Source organism: Amborella trichopoda, chromosome 8, assembly GCF_054954075.1.
Source record: "Amborella trichopoda isolate Santa Cruz 75 chromosome 8, AtrichopodaSantaCruz75HAP2 v2.0, whole genome shotgun sequence".
Classification (NCBI taxonomy): Eukaryota; Viridiplantae; Streptophyta; class Magnoliopsida; order Amborellales; family Amborellaceae; genus Amborella; species Amborella trichopoda.
In genome coordinates this window covers 9046773-9071415 of record NC_142343.1, presented here as the reverse complement: position 1 = coordinate 9071415, position 24643 = coordinate 9046773, and the positions used below count along the sequence as shown (strand labels likewise).

The 24643-nt window shown below is 38.3% G+C and overlaps 1 protein-coding gene across 10 annotated transcripts in view; it reads right to left on the bottom strand.

Annotated features, from left to right (window-relative positions):
- The window catches only part of PRT6 (proteolysis 6), a 65219-nt gene extending 41034 nt beyond the window's left edge, over positions 1 to 24185 (bottom strand). For 9 of the 10 annotated variants that reach the window (XM_006846122.4, XM_020668341.2, XM_088874858.1 and 6 more), the window contains exons 1-6: positions 23625 to 24179; positions 17760 to 18899; positions 15010 to 16058; positions 14765 to 14905; positions 8037 to 8280; positions 7168 to 7950 (exon numbers count right to left, since the gene is read on the bottom strand). In XM_006846122.4, coding sequence (XP_006846185.1) covers positions 7168 to 7950; positions 8037 to 8280; positions 14765 to 14905; positions 15010 to 16058; positions 17760 to 18899; positions 23625 to 23684 — 3417 coding nt within the window. In that variant the 5' untranslated portion in view covers positions 23685 to 24179. Of the gene's footprint in view, positions 1 to 7167; positions 7951 to 8036; positions 8281 to 14764; positions 14906 to 15009; positions 16059 to 17759; positions 18900 to 23624 lie in introns of all 10 variants that reach the window. The other variant, XM_011625792.3, reaches the window with a different exon arrangement.
- Between the last annotated feature and the right edge of the window lie 458 nt (positions 24186 to 24643).

Genomic DNA, 24643 nt, shown 5'->3' with positions numbered 1-24643 from the left:
ATATTCATTTTGTAATATAGATTCATAAAAGTTAAGAAGATCATAGACCTATAGTAGTTACTTATGCATTATGTTTTCTTATTGGTGTATACAAAGAGAAGAAATAGGCTTGAGCAAAGGAAGCTCAATGACTTAGTTTTTGTTAGAGAGAATCAAAGGCTCAAGGAGAAGAAAAACCAACCAAAGACGGACCCTATCTCTTCGAAATACATGGAGAATGCTTCAGATTGGCTAGTTAGTGACCCTGGTACTGAGGAGGTCTTCCCTTGGGAGGGTTTGACATGGGAAATGGTAGAGGAGGCTTCAGGGCAAGCTTCTGATCCTAAGAGGGCCACTCGAGCAACTTCTTCTGCTGGCACCTCACGAAAGGAGATAGAAGAAGAGGAGGCAGATTCAAAAGAATCTCTCGAAGAAGAGGAATATGTTGAAGAGGGTGATGATTCTGATGATGACGGCCTCAATTCTAATGCAGATGAAGGCAATGAAGGTGATGCTTCTGATTCTTATCGATGTCTTGATTGTCGTCTCTCTTCTTTTGAAGTAACTTTAATACTTTATTGCACCATCCTGGTTTGAGCTTTAGAAATTTGGAGTTTGAACGATTTTTATTTAGTTATGTGGTTTGTAATTTTTTTGCCTTTTTGGACTATTTCGTTATGTTTCACTGGTTTTTCTATAGTTTTGGAAGTCAGTTTGTTGATGACTTGGAGAGTTGGAGAGTTGGAATCTTGGATGTTATTATGGTTTATTTTATGGATATGATATATGCCAATATGGAGAATTTCTGAATTTGAGAGTTGGGGACCTTACAGTAGCCTATTAGACTTTTAAATGTTTTGTATGGTTCAAATTTTGGAATAAATTACAAATTTTGACACAAATATATGCATATATGTGCATTTGGATAACAAATATATAAAAAAAAAACAGAATTTGCACCGCAGGGCGCCCGCCTAAGCGCCAGCCTAAGTACTAGGCGCTAGGCGCTAGGAGCCAGGCAGGCCGCCTAGCACTTTTTTGAAACCTTAGTAGAGACACCCAAATATTGAATCAAAATTTACCTTATCAAATCTAAGATGAGTGGTGTGGAATTGGACCCTTTTATCGTGAGAAATTTTACTTCAAACTGGGGCTGCTCGTCAGAGGACTTGCCCTCCACATATCTAGGACTGCCCCTCTGCATAGGTAAGCCTAGACTGAATCTTTGGAGCCATATCATTGACATATATGACCATAGAATGGTAGGGTGGAAAGGCAGATTCCTATCTCCGGCAGGCCGCCTTACTTTGATTAAAGCCAATGTCACTTTTCCATATGCCAGCCCCACCGTTTGGAGCAGCAAATGAGAAACTTTTTGGGGTCCAGCAATGGGGATAGGAAGATCCATCTTATATCTTGGAAGAATGTCTGCAAGCCTAAATCTCTAGGGGGGCTGGGCATTCGAACCCTCAAAAGAAAATAATCTTGCTGTACTTGGGAAATGGTGGTGGCACTTAGCTACCCAAAACAACCATCTCTGGCAGGAGGTGATCAACTCAAAATACCACAGTTCTGACCGCTCTTGGGTACCCTCCCGACGAGCGCATAGCAACTCCTCGGGGATATGGAAGTCCATACTGCGTTCTTACCCACACTTTCAATCCATGATTAGGTACAGGCCTAGGCAGGGCGACAAAATGTTGTTCTGGATTGATACTTGGCTGGAGAATGCACAACTTAAAAACCTATACCCTAGACTTTTCCGCTTGGCCAGTGACTTTAATGCAATTGTGGAATCCCAGTTTTAGTAATTTCTTGGTAGAAAAGATAGATCTAATGGAATACATGTTATGAAAAATAAGTCTGATCAAGATCTTACTTCTCACCACGTCACTGGTGGTGAAACTAAAAACATGGATTGAAACATCAGACTCATCATGGTGTGAATATTAAGTACCATGCTTCAACGATAGACCGTGTTCCAGATTTATCATTTACCGCCAGCTCCAATTAGTAGTATTATATAGCTACTTGTTACTCATCCATTGACTACAATTTTAGACTCATTTTCGAACGCCACCATATGCTATCCAGTCATCTTGTTACTCGCCCAAATATTAACTACAACTTTAGACTCCTTCACACCATCATATGCTATTCAGAGTCCTTGATACACGCCCAAATATTGACAACAATTTCAGACTCCTTCCAAACGTTACCATATGCTATTCATCATAAGATTATCCACTATCTTTGGATGCAGTGGAGCATTCCATTCTCACAGCCCTAGACCCTATTGGCAAGTCACTTTTTCTTATGAATTATGATGCTTTACAATAAGCAATTATGTTACCCTGGAATCTCGCAGTTATTGGAAGAGTTAAAAACAAAACAAGCGCTTTTAAGACTAGTAACAAGGTCAAGCATAGTTGATCTCCTTCATCACTAGATTACCTTATTTTGGCATTACTTCAAGACATGGGCATCTATTCAGCTCCCCCACACCCCCCTCCTCCTCCTTTCTTTTCTTTTTTCACAGAAAAAAGATCAGCGGTAAACAGATTTCCCCCAATCTGGAGAGGCGTAAGCACATTGAACATTGAGATTGGTTGTGATTTCTTAAAAGATTTTTAAAGGATAACGGTCTCTTACATGTTTTAGCCAACCGACAGAGCATTGATTTGCCTACTAAGACAATGACCTCCAAGAACCATCTGTTTCTTGTTGATAAACTCTCCCTCAACGACAATGCGTTGAGTTTGAAGAGGGAAGGAGAGTGGGAGGTTTTGCCACTTGCTATTTTGTATCATCATCGTCATCATCATCATCATCATCATCATCATCATCATCATCATCATCATTATCATCCTCTGAGTCTTATCTCAACTATTTGGGGTCGGCTACACGAATCTTGTTCCGCTATTCCACTCTATTGAGGGCCATATCTCTTCTTCCTACTTCTATCCATGTCCTTTTGAGTCTTCCTCTGGCCCTTTTATAGCCTTCCACTGGAAACAAATTGCCCCTCCCACTAACAGTTCAAAAACCTTTGCCACTCTGACTTTCTCCACAACTAGACTCCCATTCTCTCCTCAAAACTCAGAGGCCATCACGCTCTTCCCTTTGGAGACCACCCTAAGAGGGCCACATCAAGCTTCGCTTCAATGGGTGTTCTCTTGGAAACCCAAGCCATGCAGGCATAGGTGGCTTGTTCCGCGACCACAACAGCGATACCCTTTGCTCCTTTTCTATTCCCACAACAGCGATACCCTTTGCTCCTTTTCTATTCCCATTGGTGTCTGTGATTCAACAATTGCAGAGGCCTCTGCCCTCCGGGAAGGCCTCAGGAAGTTAGACACTAAGCTGGGGGCAATATGTAACCGTTGAAGGTGACTCTTACAGTGTTATAGCCTGGGCCTTAAACACTGCCACCTAGCCTTGGAGGCTTGACAGCATATTCGAAGAAATTTGTCAACTCACAAGGAATCTACGAATCTCGTGGAATCATGTTTGGAGAGAAGTAAATGGTGAGGCTGATTCTCTAGCAAAGGCAGTTTGAACCTTGTCTCAAGCCAACCTGAGCAACCATTAGGGAACCTTCGCTCAACTCCCCATCACAGATTGGAATTGTTATAATGGCCCAATTCAAGTAAAGCTTTTTTGATACACCCTTGGTTTTGTACAGGGCACCCGTTTGTAGGTCGCTTATTTTTTGGGTAGAACCCGTCTGTGGGTACCCTGCCCCCCTCTCCTCCCACATTTTGTACTCACTTTCTGTTCAATACAGTGAACATATTAAAAAAAAAAAAACAAATTGCCCTCCTAATTGGTGTCGTTTTAGGTCAATGCTGCGCATGGTTAGACCACCCAAGTCTACTTTCCCTCATCTTATTGCCTATTGGAGACACCCTTAGTTCCCTCACGTGTATTCATTCCGAATTCCATCCTTTCTTCTCTTTCCATTCATCCAATTCAACATCGTCATCTACCTAACCACGTTCTATGTATATATTGTTTCTTGACACCCCATGTTTTGTCCCATAAAGTATGGATGGTCTTACAGCTGTCATATATACCTTTCCTTTTAGTTTGCATGGTATTTGATGCTACCATAAGACTCCAGAAGCACATCTCCACTTCGTGCGCCTAACTCTAATTCTATGTGCGATGTCTTCCTCAATCTCTCCATTCTCATGGATTATCAACCCCAAGATATTAAAAATAATCTCTTTTAGGTACTTCATGGCTATCAATCTTAACTAATTCATCGTTTCTATTCCTATTATTATTAAACTTGATTTCCATTATTTTGTCTTAGTGCGGCTAATTTTAAACCTTTAAATTCTAGAGCATTCCTCCAAAGTTCCAGCTTTGTGTTGACGTCGTCTTTAGTCTCATCAATAAAAGTTATGCCATCTGCAAATAACATACATCACAATACTTCATCTTGTAGATGTTTAGTTAACTTGTCTCCTAACCAAAACAAAGAAATATGGGCTCAATGTTGACCCCTGACATAGGCCCACGATCACTGAAAACTCACTTGTCCTTCCATTAGTTGTCCTCTTACTAGTTAGCGCTCCCTTGTATATATTTTTACCATGTCAATATATCCTCTAGAGACTTCTTTCTCTTCCAATACCCACCAAAGTAACTTTCTAAGTACCGTATCGTATGCTTACTCTAAATCAATAAAGACCCACTTGGAGGTCTTTTCTCTTCTCCCTAAACTTATCAATCAATTGTCTAATTAGGAAAATAGACTGGATTACCCCGGACATAAAACCGAACTGATTTTCTGATACACTCCTTTCATGTCATAGTTGTTGCTCAATCACTATCTCCCACAGCTTATATTTTGATCTCACAATAGTTCATACAATTTTGTATGTCTCCTTTATTCTTGTAAATAGATACCACAATAATTTTTCTCCATTCGACTACCATTTTCCTTGCTCTCAAAATCTTGTTGAACAGCTTGGTCAACTAAAATATTCCAAAAAGCAGTCTGCCTAACGCTTAGGCATCTACCTAGGCGGGCTAGGGAGGCCAAGGTGGATCACCCGAGCCTGGGCAGACCAACTAGGCGGGTTATTCCTAAGTGCCTGCCCATGAAGGGATTGCACCCGCTTAGGTGCAAAAATACCCACTCGGGTGAGATATTTTTGTTGCTCTTTTTTTGTTGGGATTATAAAAAATGCATGAATATGCATTTTTTATACAAAATCTAGACCTAAAATAGGATTTTTGGACACCCCTTACCCACTTTTGAACCTAGGCCACACAGGTTCTAGGCGGCCACCTAGGCGCTAGGTGGTCTAGACCCCCCTAGACTACGCCTAGGCACCACCCGGAATTTTTGAGTGTCTTTTTCCTCTAGATTCTTCTTAAATTTATCTTGCCACTTTGTTAATACAATCAATCGTCTCATTCCACATAACATTAACTTTGTCCTTAGAATTCCATCGTCCTTCTTTTATCAAGTTACTCCTAAATTTCTACCTTTTTAAATTCCACCACCTAGTTCTTGGACACATTAATTTCACTACTTATCTTCCGTCTCTTCATGCAAACATCCATAACCATGAGCTCATGTTGAGTACTCAAACTCTCTTAGGATAACCCTACAGTCGTTACATGATGGTTGAAAGGCCTTCTTAACTCGAAAGAAGTCTATTTGGCTTTTATATGATCCATGTTTGTAAGTTATTAAATGTTTATCTCGCTTTTGAAGTAAGTATCTGCTATTGCTAGGTCATAAGCCATAGTAAAATCGAGAATAGCATCACTCATCTCATTTCTTTCCCTGAATCCATACCCTCCATGTACCTTTTCATCCTCTACTATCTTTTCTACATGACCATTTGAGCCCCTCCTAAAAAACTCCTCTCTCCCTTTCATATTTCTTGGACTGGTTGATCCATGTCCTTCCAGAATTGTCTTTTAATTCTATCCTCTAGTATGCTTGTGGTGAGTAAGCACTAATTATATTAATTATCTTCTCGCCTAACTCAAGTTCAATTAATAGGAGTTTATCACCTATTCTCTTAACATCTAGTACTTTATTCTTTAAATCTCCGCCTACTATTAACGCATACACCATTGATCTTATTATCTTTTCCCATATACTAAAGTTTATATTCATTTATTTCCTAAACTTTTATCCCTTTCCACATTGTTTCCAATAAGCAAGCTATGAGAACTCCACTAACTCCATACTCAGCCTATTAGAGTTCCTACATTCTATGCAACTAAATGAATCATATTCTCTTAGTCTACCTTCTTTATCCAAGCTTGTCTAAAATAGCACAAGAACCCTTTCCTACTTATCACTTCAACCAGACATTGTAGTGGTGTGTTGCTCCCAGGGAACGCCCTAGCTAACCCCCGCTAATTTCTCACAGCACCCAGATTCCAGTACAGCGCGTCACTTATAGGGAACGCCCTAGTATGAACATATAACATTGCATCAGGATTTATGAAATAGATGTGGCAAAAGTTTTACACTAGTTGCCAACCTAACACAATTCTTATGTTGTACATAATGTTCAATTGATAATTTGGTTATTTTTGCCGAACTATTATGGGAATTATGCCAAATGGCTCTAGACCTAGGGGCTCCCTTTTCAATGAATGAGAATCACTTATTTCTCTGACACTTAACTCATGCAATGATTATAATGGATATGCACAGCATATGCATCTCACTAACAAGGTTCCTATAGGAACTTTTACAACAAATTCTCTGGTTCTAAGTCCCACTACTTTAGATGTCATTGTTAAAGGGAAAAGCAACTGAACATTGTTGTTTACCAGAGTTTACAAGGCGAGCAATCTAGTTAACACATACAACAAGCATAGAGCAGCATAAAAGACGATACCACACAAACAAAAATACAAAGAAGAGATCAAGAGAACAGCCAAAAGATACACAACAAAATGCTCAATTCCATGAGAATCACAGCAGATCCAACACTCGAAATAATCAGCAAGAAAACAGTCTTCAAGGTAGATAACAATATCACGCATGGAATGATTTAAACATTCTGTGGATTAAAATGGAAGCATATAATCATCTATAGCTATTAAAAGATATAATTGCTTTTGCCCTGACAATATTTAGAAACAAAACCAGACAAACACCTGAGATTTCGAAAAGACCATTAAATATTTGGAAGTATAGCTCACCAGTATAGCTGCCTGACGCTCACGAACCATTGCCTTTCTTCTCTCAGAATCAGAAGCAACTAAATCAGAGGAATTGTGTGAGCGCTCAGATAAATGACAAACAATCTCAGGCGCAAGATGTTTCAGTTCATTCATGCAGCCAGCATCAAGCTCAGCAAGCTTCTTTAACAAGCTTCTCATCAATGAGGGGATATTGCAATGGTTTGATTCAAGAACACCAGACTCATTTTCTTTGGTGTATTTTTTAATTAGCAAAACTGAGAGAGAAAGTAAGCTTTGATGATTAGATACTTCAGGTTCATGAGTCGCACCAACCTCAACCTCTTCACATGCATGAGACAACAGTGGAAATGATGGATCTTCTCCATTGCATGGAGTACCTGCATACTCCTGGTCAGGGGTAATTGACAAGTCATTATTGCCATTACAATTACTGGTGTTACCCTGTTTTAGCATAAGGCATATATCAATTCCCAATGAAAGCAGGTGCAATGCAGTAAGAAGAACTGCATCAGGAGCACGTGAAGCTGAAGAACTTTCTGAGAAAGCAGCATAGTAAAAAACTGCCCGAATAATCTCAAGGACAGCCTTGGAAGTGGCTATCCAAGAGATATTTCTAAGTGGATGAAACACCTTTGACCAGCGAGGTAGCTGCACTGCCATGGCAGAAACCCCACAGAAACGAGCATATCTTTCTTCTGCCACTTGTAGATCCCTTGAGTTCCACCGTGGATGATATAGGTCTAATTCTTTCCAGCACTCCTTACGAAGAGAATATTTCCCCTGAAAACCAAAAAATGGTCAATGCTCAAATATAAATGAAACCATTTCAGGATCACTGTAGTGAACTGCCTAAACTAATTATTCACCTGTTGCATGCCAGATGGATTCATGTAGGTTGCAATAGTATCAAAAATTTCCTGAAGCCGGTCATCATTGGATAGGTCATGAGGAAGAGCTTTAAGCAGCTGACTGTGAGTAGCATCCCCAATAGCCAGCCTGTATATCAACTCTCTCTTCAATATTTCAGCACTGGAAAGTCCACAAAATCGCCTCTCTTTAACTATCTGAATGATAAGAATGAGCATTTCCTTCACCAAAACTGGTTCGTACCTGAGTACAAGATAAAGAATGGCCCTTACAGATAGCACATAAAGTAGAGATACCTTCCCATTATTTCATAAAGATCCAAAAATCCAATGAACTAGTTACATGAATATTTGCTCAAATAGCAATAAAAAGGAGCAAAATCAAGAAGCAACCCATGTTACTTTGAACCAGAAATTAGATCCTGGAATCCACCAAGCAATACCCAGCAAGATGACCCCAATCAAAAGCTCATACATATCCACTATCTAGAATCTAACCTTTACACATAAGAAAGGAAATATATGCTTCATATAAATCGTAGATCTATGCAACATACAATGAGAAAATTTGGAGTAATCTGTCAAATAAGTAATGGATTATTTTTTCATTTATCAAGACAGTAATAATTTCCAACATGAAGTCATTATTTTAATTAGGGCAAGATGACCCCAATCAAAAGCTTATACATATCCACCATCTAGAATCTAACCTTTACACATAAGAAAGGAAATATATGCTCCATATAAATCGTAGATCTATGCAACATACAATGAGAAAAACTGGAGTAATCTGTCAGATAAGTAATGGATTATTTTTTCATTTATCAAGACAATAATAATTTGCAGCATGAAGTCATTATTTTAATTCCCAATTATGGGTCACCTATACATCAAAAATGGCATCAATATACTGTTACTAATAAACTGATAGTACGTGCAATACTAGCTAAACATTGGTCTGGACAAATAGATTGCACATAAGAAAATTACGTACAAAGACAACCAGCAGAAAACAGGCCAATAACATATCCCCTTTCTGTATAGGCTACACGCTTAAAGGTTAAAAATAACTTGTGGCTGACTGATACGAAGTACAGAATCCATCAAATGCAGATTATGAATTTAGTCTTTCAGTAATTACATTCTGGTTCTTTCATTATCTGCCTTTTTCATATAAATATCCAAGGAGGATGATAAGGTAACAGATTGTCCGATCACTGATTCAATCTGCATATCAAGTTGTCACACCATCACACTATTTCATGAAACCACATATGGAACCCTATAATGTTTGCATCAGTAATAGACAGGAACTGTACTGCCCAACGTGAATTCCATGAACAGGCCAGTAGATTGCTGTAGCTAACAGCTAGATGAGTGGTCATTCTAACAATTGAACATCCACATCAATCTAATGTGGAGGTATCACATGAGGTTAATTGAATAACACAAGTCCTAATATAATTCTAACACTGGGACATAGGCCAAAAAAGCATGTCCATACCCATGACAACAAGCAAGTACCCTTAGAAATATCCATAAACGGTGTGAGTAACGTTTGTGCATATTTGGCACGAATTTGGTGGGCTAACAGATTCTTTAGCAAGAGATGGTGCCTTGAGAGGCAACTTTGTTGTTGCCCCTCAGCCACAGATTTTTAGGACCAACTCCCATGTCATATATTTTTCTGTTGTTCCTTTTTTCTTCACAACACACAATGTTGTACACTTTCACAATGAACTAATAAACAATGCCACCAATAAGAAAAAATTCTAGACATTCTAATGCATTTACCACGCCCAAGGAACACACACAAGTCCTTTCTACAATGTTTTTATAAACAATGAAGGTTGAAACATTGATGCAATCCTGCAAGAAAAGATTTCCTCTTATTTTTTGATTTTTCTTATTAAATTTTAAGGATATAGTTTTGGAAAATTTTTAGAGGCTTTAAGTTTTCTAGGGATTCTAGGTTTTTTTTATATTTTTTAATATTTCAGGAGATATTCAAAAGATTCTTATTAGGAAGTAGGAGGGAAGCGCGCGAGTAGGCTTTCGAGCTAGTGAAGACAAGCAAGAAAACGGATGCGCGTTAGCGCAACGGCTTCTTGCTTTCGAGCCAGCCATTGCTTCTTGCTTTCGAGCCAACGAAGATAAGCAAGAAAACGGATGCGCATTAGCACAACGGCTTTCGCGCTAGCCGTTGCTTGTTGGCTTTCGAGCCAACGCAACGGCTTTCATGCTAGCCATTGGTTGTTAGCTTTCGCGCCAGCGCATTTATTTTCTTGCTTGTCTTCAATAGGTCAAAAGCAATAAGCAACGGCTAGCTCGAAAACTGTTGCGCTAACGCGCATCCGTTTTCTTGCTTGTCTTCGCTAGCTCAAAAGCCTACATGCGCGCTAGCGCACTACGTTTTCTTCGCAGCTAGCACGCTCTGTAGTTTTCTCACTCGCTTCCCTCCTACTTACTAATAAGAATCTTATGGGTACCTCCTCTTCCTTGACTTGCTCCGTTATCACAAGAAGATTCATTAGCATTAGTATTTAGATGAGTATTGACTCACCTTTCCTAGGGATTCTAGGATTTTTAATATTTTTTCAGATTTTAGGAGATATTCATAAAAGTGGTCGGAATACTTATGAAATTACTTGTTTCCTAAGAGGTAAAAGTGTCATTACGAATTTTCTTTTAAATGAAGGGATTTATAGAGTATTTTTATAATCTTTTGACTTAAAGTGCGGTTTTTTTTTTTTTTTAATCTAATAAAAGAGCCTCGGGTGCTAGGGTTTCTAACATTTTTGGGTGTGAACAGTAAAAATAGGCTGTGAATAGTAACAACATACCCTATCTAGAGTGTTGGGTTCCTTTTTTGTGCAAGGAAAGTGATGTCCACTCAAATTTCGCCTTTTCTGATGGTTTATATAAATTGTTTTTTGCCTCTTTTCTCAATATTCCTACAACAAATTAATACTAGAGCCTAGGTTTTCTTGAACAACAAAGCTGGGAATCTAGAACAAAGTCTAGGGTTTGCTGATTTTGGGCCAAGTTATGCCAAATCAGCCTAGACCTTGCTGATTACAGCGAACTTTTGTTGATTCTCTGCCTAGGGTTTGTGATTTTGATAGTTCTATGGTCTCAAGAAGGAACTCTGGAAGGGGGGGAATTTTCCAAAATCCACCTCGTGATCCTAGAGATGAAAAATTGAGAAACTTAATTTTGACGAAGGATGTATCCAAAATCAGCAGGTTGCAGATTGTGGCAAATCTTCAATATATGCTCGAATGAACAAGATCTATTAGGAGATCCAATCTATGATAAGGATCAAGATGAAGATGAAGATGTTTTGGAAGACGATCTTGCTCGGGAAGAATATGGAGAGAAGGCAACAAGGGGACTTATTAAAACCATGGCTTTTGAAGATCTCAAGAATATCAAAGAGGTGAAGTATTAGAATCAGAATAACGCAGAGCAAGTGTCGTCGACTCGTAAACCACAAATCGTGACCCCAGTTTTAGGGATTAATGAAATAGTTCTTGAGAAAGCCTTGAAAGGCCAAAAAATTAAGTTTGAAGTTTCTTACGTAAATTTCAATGTGAATTCAAAACTAAAGGAAATTTGATAAGTTTGCATCAACTCCTTACTATCCATATCAAGATCAATTTCTTGCGGATTTCTTCTTACCACGAATAATACTTGAGCTAATAAAAAAGAAGAGGGTTGAAAGTGGTGGTTTTGATGCTAAATTCATCTTAGCACACTTCAAAACTCGAGGACGAGTATTCTCCAACTAAGGGAAAATGATACAAGACAATATGCCTTTTAATTTTTGAATTTTTTATTAAACTTTAAGGATGTATTTTTTAAATTTTCTAGGGTTTTGTTTTTAGGGGTTTTAGGTTATTTTAGGAATTCTAGGAATTTTTATATTTTTTAGGATTTTAGGAGATGTTTAAATAAGTGGTTAGAATACTTATGGCATTACTTATTAGGGGTTAAAGCGTCATTACAAATTTTCTTCTAAATGAAGGGACTTATGCAGTATTTTTATAATGTTTTAACTTAAGTGGGGGTAGTTTTGGTTATTTTTTGTTGTAATGTAATAAAAGGGCATGGGGTATTAAGGTCTCTTAACACTTTTAGGATGTGAACAGAAAAAACGGCCTATGAATAGTAACAGTAAGTCCCATCAAGGGTTTTGGGATCTCTTTTTTGTGCAAGGAAAGCTAGGTCTACTCAAACATGGCCTGTTTTGACGGTTTATTTAACTGTTTTGGACTTTTTTTTCTATTTCCTGCATCAAAGATCTTATTTGTTATTCACTATCTACTAGTTAATAATTGAAGATGCAATTAGACTAAAGAGATTAAACCATCATTCACCACCATAACATCCAGGATCCAGCAACCATGGTCTTGAACATGAACATTAAAAAACTACATCTGATACAAAACTCAATACAAAACTATTTATTTTTCCTTTTTTCCCCCCTCTCACACATAGGATAGCATAAACCAAGTCTTTGCAATCTTTTGACGCCAGTCCCACTCAGGTCCCTCTCTACAAGCTTGATATACACTACCTCACCGTGCAAGTTAGTTTCTTTCCCCATGTTAATTTGACAACTTCCCCATCTACATGACCAACACTGCACGCTGCAAGCTATAGTGGTTGCCCACACATCACCATGTAGATTAACACATCTGCCAGTTTATATCCTCATCGCACTAATATATCAAGCCCCAGACACATTAAACTGTAATGCATACGGAAAAGTCATATGTTCATTCCTTATTAAAATACAAGAACTTATGGTTAATCTATTTTTCTAAGATTCACTTTCTATGGAAAATGGAAGGCGACTACCAGTGCCAGTTCTTCAAGGAAGGCAAAAGGGGAGGGAGTTTTTGAGGATAGGGCTGGTGGCAGCAGAGTATACACACTCCTCTCCTTTCCCAATAAGAAAGACCGAACCGAATGGGTGTGAAATCTATTATAGCTTCCAACGATATATTAATAATCAAATATACGTGAAGCGTGTGCAGGGGCACACACATTGTTGTTGCAGCAATGGAGCGGGATGAAATGGAACCAGAAAGGGCAAGCCATACGGTGGTCTACTTTCTTTGCTACGTCATATGTGCTTGGAAGAAAACTATAACTGCATTCTATGGGGTAGATTAAAGATCCTGAAAATTCTAACCATAGTTGTTGGGATCGGGAGCGAGAATGGTACCGGGATCGGGATCGGGAGCGAGAATGGTACCGGGATCAGAATCGGGATCGGGATCGGGAGCGAGGGATCGTAAAATGCTAGAAGATCCCTATGGTCGGGAACGCCGTCCGTACAATGCACATGTTAAGGATCGAAATTCCTAAATGTTAGGGATCGAGATTTTTTAACCTTTTGAGGATCTTGATCCAGACCTTTTGGGATCTTGATCCCGACCTTTTGGGATCTTGATCCGAACTTTTTGGGAATCTCGTACTAACCTAATGTGTATGACAATAGAGAATTATGTAAACTTTTAACATAGGGACCTTATGACGGATAGCAAGCAAGCAATGGTTGTGTTGCTAGTTGGCTATAAGCAAAAACAATTATCAGTTTGGTAATTATCTTGGTCTTTAAGGTTGCGATCGTTATCCCCAACAGCAGAAATCAGGATTCCTATGAGTGGGGTTCGAGATCCCAAAATTTAAAAATCGAGATCCCTAAGAGATCCATTCCAAGAGCGACAAAATTGAGATCCTCGAAGGGATAGCCTACCAAAGTAGGAGATCCCGGTAACTACGATTCTAACCAACCTTATGTCACAAGAAATGGCAGGCATTACAAATCTGAGAATCAGGCCTCGGATAGAATGGCTACCCACCCCCTCTAAAAGTGGAGTGATCAAGATCGAGTTTGGTTAAGCTGCCTTGGGGAGTCTAGGACTTAGAGGCTTTGGGGGTGCATAAGGAACAAGGAAGAGGTGATTGAAAAGTTAGATGGAGAAAAAACATAGGTTGAATGTTGTTCAGGATGAACACAAGGCAGCCCCAGCTGGAATGAAAATCCAGAAAGCTAGCTTCGTAGGGCCTGTAATTATCTAAGGTGACTCTCAAAATGGTAAACCACTGGATTAAAGGGAAATCACTAGTCCACAAATCTAGAGAAAAACTGGATAAATTAAAGATTTATTGCCAAGGATGACTCTTGGATATCAAATGCTTTCATAAGGAGCCACTATGCAACCAGTCTTATCATATTACCATCTTATTTAAGTAGTTAAAATTGGCTGCCAAATGTATATGTATATACATAAATTGGGTGCACATTATCCACTATTTCGGGCAAAGTCAGATGACCATAAAGCATCAAAACCTCCCCCATGTAAGAATTGAATATGATGTCTGATGTATATACATGCATAACCTGCCAACCAACAAAACCATAGTCTATTTTACATAAAAAACATAGCAGAGACAGTTTGTTGCTTATCAACCATGTCATCAATAATAATCAAAGAAATAGAAAAGAAAGCAGCAATAGACTGAACACAATCAAACTATCAATTTCAGTATATAGAAATGGCACATATAGTGAGAATCAGGAATGAACGATACATTTCATAAAAGAGACGACATAGAGAGATAACATACTCATTAGAGCGACTCAGATTTAGAGAAAGGTAATCAGGAATGAAAGATACATTTCATAAAAGAGACAGCATAGAGAGATAACATACTCATTAGAGCGATTCAGATTTAGAGAAAGGTAATCTGACAGCCGAAATCTTTCCTGAATTCTACGAACAAAGTTCTCTGGTGGGGCCAAAGCAGCACAACATTGCAACAGAAATAGATCGAGCTCTAAACTTTGTTCACACCTGAATGATTGGCAACATGAAGCACCGGGAAGTAAGAACATATTCTTCTAGAATATAAAGTACCTCACTTCAACTGATAAACTCACTAAGAACCACCTTCTTACCATCGTACAGAATGATACAATTCATAGAGGGAAATGGCTACATGGCCATTCCTTCGCCACATGCCAGCTTGCAACTGTGCACAGAAAACCCTTAAGCGTAATGGATTTTCCATCATGAAGGCTGAAAAACCACATGGATGGCATCTTCCCAATATCTTTCTTAAGAACTCGTGAGAACCTCCAGGTAATGGACTCTGTGAACTGGCAGCTGTAGTGTGAGCCATTCCAGACGAATCACAATATGTTTCCAAGGCTTTATTCAACAATAGTGAGAGGAATCGATGCAAAGGAATGTGAAAAGATATTTGCTGTGAACTGACATCATAAATAATTTCAGGCCACTCCAGCAAACTGAATACACTACTGATTGCCAATTCTTTGTCCAGCTGTGGGGTACTCTCTCCAGCCATTCCAGTTATACAGCCTCTATTTTTCTTAGTCTTAGATTTTGATTTCCATCTCCTCAACAAATTATCAGAAGTTCCTTGTAATCCCCTCGCTGGATCATGTGCCAACCAGTTCTCAATGGCTCTCATGCATATCAAAATCAACCATGTCACTGAAGAAGGAATTGAATCACAGCATTCTGAGACAGACACTTGGTTAATCTCCTGGGAGTTATGCCATAAATTGCTTCTCCCCGTCATGCTACGAACAGAATTTTCCTCAGAGAGTCTACCAATTTTTGCATGTCGAAGATTACCATCATCCAACTCAAGTAAACATTTATCAAAGAGACGATGATCTTTCAACTCTTTGTCATCACCTAAAGAAAAAGCCCCCGTTACAAAGAGAGGATGTATGTTTGCCATTACATGCTCCAGCAGAAAGGAGGAACTCCAGCTATCATTTTCCTCCTCAACATGAATACCAGTAACCCTCTTTTGGGGGTCCATGCCTTGCATAGTAGCCAAAAGCCCTATCCATGTTTCTGAAATATCTCGTCGCTCTAAAGCCACAAACTTGGTAACCTCTGTGTGGCTCATAACAAAGCGTATATCTTCAACCAAGCGAAAACAGAGATCATATAAACCAGAAAATCTACCAACCTGCAAAAGGTTCATGTCATTATTCATTGTACAATACTAATTCATTCACAGGCAAACTCACAAATAGAAGTGGAAGGATATTCAAACCAGGAATAAAATAAGCACAATAACCACAACCAAAGTACATCTGTATACTTCCCTGCAACTCCTCAAATTTGAGCACATCCACTTTAAGATACAACAGTGATGCAGTTGAAATGTGGCAGAGTCATGCTCACATGATCACAGAAACAGCTCAGCAGACAACATTTCTCCAGATAGCTTACATATTTATGAAAAAAAGAATTTCTACAACGTTTCTAGAGAGTTTTCCAACATTTGATTGAGAAGTACGAACTAAACCAAAGCCAAATGACAGGAAAGCTGTGGGTTACAACAGTACAATCAATTGTTTTCTTTCACATGGTGCTTATGTTGTTGGCACACCTGAATCTTGCAAATAAGATCAAGGACTGGCAACAAGTTGTAAGATGTGAAAATTGGGTTAAAGAGATATTTTTTTCCTTCAAATTGCTGGAAGAAGTTTTTAAAGCAGGGAATGATGAGGGTTTCAGCGGGATTGAGAATAGAAGCTGACATAATTAGGTCAAACAAATAGCAAAATTAATTAATAAACAATTACGAAAGTAGAGAAATCAAAGAAAGAACAAATGAAAAATACATCTCAAATAATGAGAATGTAGAAGCTAATAGTAAACTCCATATCAAATTGTTAGTTCTTCCTATTTTGAACTATATGACATAGAGTATATTAGCATATAACAAGTAAAATTTAAATGGCAATTGGGATGATAAAATAAATTGTTTTACATACAACTAAATAATTTGTAAAAGAATTACATATTTATCAATGTATAACATACTATATTTATATAATTAAAACATAATATAATCTGCACATTAAAAGATCATACATTTTATGCCACAGTCTACCTTGCAAAACATTACAAATAACTAGCTCAGAAACTATTCTAGACTATGAAACGAACTTTCTATAGTTATTCTCATCCAATATCAGAAGAGCGCATGCAAGTATTAAAGTTTGAGTGATCATTGATCAAGTTTCTCAAGTTTTCCTTCCTTTTTGAAACAATCAACTATAAACCAGTACAGGGTTTGAACCCATATAGCAACTGGGAGGCACCTCTTGCTGGTAGCTGAAAGTTAAAAGGTGAAAACCCAGCTTTTATAATCAGCATGAGAAAAGCATGGAATAAAATAGTATTCCTTCACAGAAACAACAATACTCATAGGCACATATGGACGTATATAGCGGAAGCTCACTTGCCTCTGTGTGATGTGTAATCTAGTGAAAACAAGCTTGTCTATATGCATTTCTATGTACTATATACACAACAAAATCCATAGCAAGTGTATTTCATGCATAACTTAGTACGTAAAAAAATTCCTTAACAACAAAAAAACGGTATGCTTTACTGAAGCATACACATAAAGTGGCATATTGTAATCTGTAGATACTATAATAGAGTTGAAAAGCTTTAACTACTGCATGATTTGAAAGCCAAAAGTTGTTTTATCTATTTTATGATTAACAAAAGTTGAGATAATTTGCAGTCACTTAATGCAATCTATAAGAAGCATAACAGAAAGAATGAATCCCTGAAACTCTTTACAAGCACCTCAAAAGAAGTAAATGAACGATCTCAAATAGAATTTAGCGAAAAGAAATCAACGCATTACCTGCAAATGGCCATCTTCAACTATGCAAGATGCAAAAAACTCCTCCAGACTTCCCAGCAGGACATCTAGAAGATCAACCTCCCTTACAAGTCTTGGGGTCAAAGTTGGCACCGTAAAGATTTGTACAGAGAAGTTGGACAGCAGCGGATACTTCTCAGATCCATTGTCCATGAGAATCCCTTCTCGCTGTTCACGACACTCTCTAATAGCTTCAGACATGATGCTTGGATAATTTTTTATGAACACTTTCGCAAATTCATACTTAAAGTTTGGATCACCCAACAATTTTAAGAGCAATGCATGTAGCTTCTTAACAATCTTCTTGATCAAGAATCTATCTGTCCTTACAAGAACATCCAATAAATTAATGGATGATGAAAACATTCTCTTAGCAATGAAACTGAGCAAACTTTCACTACACTGGCAAAATTCTGATAGCATTTCAATAACTACACAAGACATTACATTTGCAATCGTCAGTATGGGATTCTGGTTTCCATCTCTAGGAGACTTATGAGCAATAGTTTCTGCATCTGATAACCTATTTTTCCAACAAACCAGAAGCTCCTCAAGAATAGGATCCACAGAATTTGCAATCTTCTCTGGAAGAGGCCGGACCTGTTCAGGCCCCTTGTGTTTTGAACAGAAACCCTGGCGCTTCCATGCAGTTTCATCTCCACAGTCACAGCATCCACCATTAGTGTGAATCATAGAGTAGTCGTGGCCTCTGTGGTCACCATTTTGGAAACAGGGCACACAAATTGCACAGGTTGGGTCATGTTCACAAGTTCGACAACGATAGGCGATGTCCTGATTACCCCAAACTGCTCCACAAACACCATGCTGGCCAGTACTACTTTTTGCCAAATTCTCCAATACAGTGTGTGGAGAATTTCCAAACATTAGCCATTGTAGCCACAAAATGCTTTCTCGAAACTCATCTTTCACTTTTTGAAGATTCAAAGCTCGTCTGGCCTCTTCCAATCCGGTAACTAAGCAGGCCTCAAGTATAACCTCATTTGTTGGTAAGATGGTATGTACCAACTTCGACAATTGGGCATTGCTCATCTTAGCATAAGCAACAAGACCAGGTTGCAATTTCTCGGCATACGATTTAGGCAGTCCAAATTGGACAAGTCTCTGGTACATAGATTTATAACACATTAATGGGGAACAAAACAAAAGAAAAGGCATGAGTCCACATAAAACTGTTATTCCAGACAATCTAATCTCAAACCAAAACAACTTTTTATACCATAATAACCCAAGCCATAAGAAGAAAGTAAGGAGCAATTTGTTAATAAAGGAAATTAAGCAGTGCTGCAATGACCCTACTGAATCTTAGAAGCCCATAAGCTGTTATTCGTCCCACCAATTTCATTAAAAAAATTCCAAATTGATCATATGTTACCAAACTCCCCTTAATTTTATAAAAATGAGCATATTTCTAAGTTTAGACAAAAAAAATAACATATTAACACCCAATGTTTTGGGCCATATAACGAACTTGGAAGTTGGAAGCACATAAGATCAATATATCTCTCTCGTTTTTTCACAAGACATGCACTGGCTCAATGAGGACAAGTAAACTTAGGTGGTTTTGGTCATGTGTAGTGTCAACCTAGAACAACTCTGGTTAGGATGGGTGTTTTGATTCAAGTGAAAAGCTCTAAAATGCCATGGATGGAAGTAGTAAAAAAACATATGACAATATATGGTCTGACTAAGGATATGGCCACTTGATAAAGCAGAATGGCGGAACAGGATTCATGTAACCGACCCCAAATAGTTCGGATGAGGCTTGGTTGATGATGATGATGTACCAGCTAAATAGTTGAAGTGTACCGAGTTGAAAATAAACCCAACAACATGATTCAACGGTAATCTTTTTGCTATCTTTCAATTGATTCCAAATTTCCAGTACCACTGTTTTTAAACTTTTTGTTCTAGTTTATATCCATTTTATAGCTTTTTTCCATAATTTTTCTCCATTTTTTCAGGTCTTCTTATGGTGTATACCATAGTTACCAAAATCTCTCCACCGACCTCGTGCTTCCGGTTCTGAAACTCGATTCCGCAATTCCGTTAAGGAATCTCCACGGAAACCTTTTTTCGAAACCAAGAAAACTCGATTCCTTAATTTCAGAAGCTCGATTCGATGCATCTTTAGAATCCATTTTTCAGAACCAAAGAAACTCGATTCCTTAATTTTGGAATCTCAATTCAACACATCTTTAGAAACCATTTATCAAAACCAAGGAAACTCGATTCCTTAATTTCGGAATCTTGATCCAACACATCTTTAGAAACTTGAACCCATTAGACGTTCCCAAATATATCGATTCTGGATTCCAATGAGGATTAAATCTTGATTCCACGTCAATTGGAGTAGAAATCTTCCTTTGAATGCTTCTAGTGGTTGCAGGGTTACATTATTTTACTTGTCACACACTGGATGGGCTTTAGTTAAATTTAAAATATAACTGGTAAATACAACATATACAATTAAAAGTAAAATCATGGAGTAGACATAATCCTATTTTGTCTTTATAATAATGAAGTCAAAATCACAATTTAGAAATACCTATCTTTTGTATATAATGATCGTAAGTTCAATAGTCAACACAATCACTTTAAAATTTGGGAAATCTTCTAATAAGAGACATCCAATATAGATTCTAAAGTTGATGAGGCTCAACATGTGCTTGTGGCTTATCCATAAAAATGAAATATCGATTCCTGGTACGGGTCGTCAAACAAATTCCATAGTCCATATTATTGTAAATCTCTACCTCAAATTGGCATAGATCTCTAATCCATATACTTCAGAAACTTGATTCCAAATATGTTAGAATCACAATTCGAAACAGCAACATATATTTGTTCCACATATACCAGAAACTCGATTCTATAGATGTCAGAAACTCGATTCCGCATATTAATGAATCTCGACTCCTGGAGTGTTAATTCCAGGGAGATGGGAATCTTGATTCCAAGGAGGACGAAATCTCAATTCCATATGCGGATGAAACTTGGATCTATTACTGTAGAAACACGATTCTCAAAAACTAGGAATCTCGTGCCTAGCAGTTCCTATTGTATGGACAATGATTCTTAAGATAGGAATCTTTTAGCCGATAGCAGTTCCGCGATTCCGGTTCCTAAAACGATTCGAGTTCCCAGGCGTTTCCAACAACTATGGTGCATACCTTCTTTATTATTGCTGAATTAAATTTGCATATCAAATATAAGAAAATTTATAGAGAAAACTCTGCACATTAAATATAAGAAAATAATATATAAAAAGCAGCCATATGGCAAAACAGATGAAGAATAACATCTCAAGTACAACCAGGGGATAATCTTTCTAGCACAAAATATCAATGCAAATAGACTAGAGATAGAGACGTTCCAAGCTACATGATAGGCCACATATCTTGAGTATGGACTACCAACCTAAACTCCAAAAAGGAGCCACTACGAAGGGGTTCCGAAAGTTATGAAGGAAGCTTCCCATATAGGTCATGGGGTGAGAACAAGAGTTGAACTCTATGAGATCTAATCTCCCATTGTTCGTCAATAGCTCAATGGTAGAGCGATCGACTTCTAACTAACTAGTAGTAGGTTCGATCCTACTTGGAGAGATTTGATTCATTAAAGGGATCGCTTTGACCGTTTGGAGTAGATAACCTGTTCCCTGTCCTCATTTATATTCCATTATATATCATCGTATCACATCCTACGATATTTGAGAATCACCGTCAAGTCAATGCCTCGGTGTAGATCCAAGGATAATCCTTTGTTCGATAGCCCTGGAGCTATCTCAATCCAAACCATAAGATAGAACCATATTTATATCTCGCAAAATCCAATCGACAAAAAATTCGATTACAAGGAGTTGGTGCCTGAAAAGAAGCAAAGTATGAAACCCCAAACTTGGTATGGGACTTGACGCAATCCCAAGCTGAGTCTCAATTGAGTCAAGCCAATACTCCTATGACTGACAAGTCTCAGTAGGTTTCTAAGCCAAGTCAAATCATGCAAGTCCCAAGTCGCCACAAGCACTTTCTAGACATCATAGTAATCCACCACAAAAGGGTAAATCCATCCCCTAGATTCATCAAGGGTTGAAAGTTAAACATCACCAGATTAGGGTTAAGTAGTAATCTTTGGGGCAGTTTGAAAGGGACACGTACTTCATGTTAGTCTGCCCACCTGGTCCTTTATAGGAAGTACAAAAAGGAGAGGTTTGCCTATTCCTGCTATCTTGGATTAGGTCCCTTTCTTGCCCTGTATACAAGTGCATTGCCCACGCCAGTTCAGAAAATTTCAAATTTTAATAATTTCTTTCTCCATGATCCAGAGTAAAAGTACCAGTGATAGATTTAAGGGCAAATTCAAACTGGCCCTTCACTTGAAGGAAAATCTACAACTACAGAATGCAGGGAGTAAGGATTTTGGTCGGTTCTTAGAGTGCCTTAAACAAAACTCTGGCCTGAGAAGAGGTCCTAACAAGAGACTAAGGGAATAACATAATTTGGGGAGCATCATGAATAACTCCATCTTTAATACTAACGAGGGTGGGGAGGGTGTGTTTCATCCTAACGCCTCGTATCGGAAACTTAAACCCTGCTCTGTGTTCTTGTCTTTTGATGCTTAGACACCCTTGATAAGAGTCTCAATATGTCAATCTCAAAGGATGACGGTTGAACACCCCAAATGCATGGCTCTTTAGGCACGAGGGTGCACGAGTTTGTGAAGTAATACTTTTACGCTATCTAAATGCATGCAAGGTGTGAGACTTCTCATTTAAAGCTTCATGATCATGTCTGAAATAGTAGAGGGTTGCATGAGCCATAACTTTAGTTTGATGTGGCTACAACAGGTCACCTAGTCCAGAAGATGCATCCCCATCATTTAGAAGGAAATAAGTACATGGTGCTAAAGATGATTGCCACTAGCTGCCATGACCAGCCAAAAGCATGGGCTCTTTCGGAGAGCCAAGATACCCAAGACCAAGCAAGTTGGGGATCTGGCTTCGTGGTCTTGCTGAAGCATACTAAAAGATTCAGCGAAGAAAATTTCAATGATGTCCAGTGACCAAAATAATCTGGCAAAGCCGTTAATATATCCCTCTTGAAGCATGGGTGCCCCACCATGAGCACCTGATTCAATGCAACATCTATGTGCTCACATGTATGCATGTGTATACATAATCTGCATGCATTTATATGCACGCCCACACACACACAAGAACGCTGTGCGTATACACACATGTGTATATGCGTGAATGTATCAGTATGCGTGCATGTAAAGGCATGAGTCTCTATACTTATTCAAGCTATTAATTAATGATAAAAATAAGTGTATATGCATAGGGAAAAAGTTGAATTAAGCACACAAGCAAAAAAATTACTTCCAAATTCCATTAGACTGTGCCATGAAGTCCATTCAATAATGAGTCCATAACCCCATAGAGAAGGCAAACTATCCAATGCCAACACAATTCTTTTCTTTTTTTTTGAGAATGTTAACCTAGCCAACACAATTCTTTTTCTCCAAAAATATAAAATTAATAACAAGAATCTTAATTTTTTTTGAGAGAAAAAATTTATTTTTTTTAAAGAATAACAAGAATCTTAATGCGCCATCCCGAATTACCCCACAAACCGGACAAACCCTCAGAAGATTGAAAACATGAACAACAATAAAAAGATCATTGCATTTCATCAACAATTCTATGATCAAATTATCTAAACTTCCAACATACGCAGGCCTAACTAAACCCAAATAGCCCAAACACGACGAATCTAAATGTATCAAAAAACCCTAGTCTCAGTCAAAAAAAAATATTCGAAGCCATACCAGAACAATACGGTCACAAGGAGAGAGACCATCAGTCTCCATAGGCAAATCAACCTCCATTCGCGACGTGAAACACAGCCAGTCAACACAGGCACAGTACCACGACCTAGAGTTACAGTGCCCCAGCGTTACCGAAACCCCAAAGGTGAGCCCCGTGAAACACCCCTAGCTCTCATTCATGTTGCAGAGCTTGAATTTCCTCAACCGGACCAAGTGTGCCGAAACCATCGAAGAATAGACCCCAGATGACAAAGAAATTTAGATTTTTTTTCTCCGGGGCTCGAGATTTCTAGGGTTTGAAGATCCAAGGGAGTAAATTTGCAGGAAATTTAGGGTAAATATGCTTCTGGTTCTTGCATGTCCTCCGCCAGGCACAACGTCTGGCCTTTATAATAATAACACTGTCATATATTCACAATGAGGATAGATTTGAGCCGGCCATTTTTAGTAATTCACCGTCTGATACGTCTCTCTATTCCCCCAAATTGTGAATATTGGGGGAAGAGTAGGAGATACGACTCTCTTTTGTGTTCCCGGTGGATTACCGAAAGGAATGGCGGTGAAGAAAGTGTATGTATTTATATGATAGTCATTTTATTGCAATCTTATAAATTTAACGAATAAAATTTATGCCTTTCATTTTTTAGTGCCCCAAGCTTCAAGAAAATGGGCAACATGCACGTGATTATTTTTTAAGCTAGTCAACTAGCTGGCCATGGCCTTTTATCCATTTAGATGTTCATTTCTTTTAATTAATTTGATCATTCAGCTGAAGGTCTTGATGATGCACTCAATGGGAATTTATCCAAGGATAGTAAGCAACTATTCAAAAAATATTGTTACCCAATATTTCCAACATTTGATCAAATGCGGGGTTTAAAATCATATATATAATAATGATGTGTTTGGAAAGGTCACTATGATTTGCTCAATAGTGATTGAACCGATCCCGATCGTAATAAACATGGGATCAAAATCATCTTTAACCATTTATGCTAATTTTGGAAAATCAATGGACT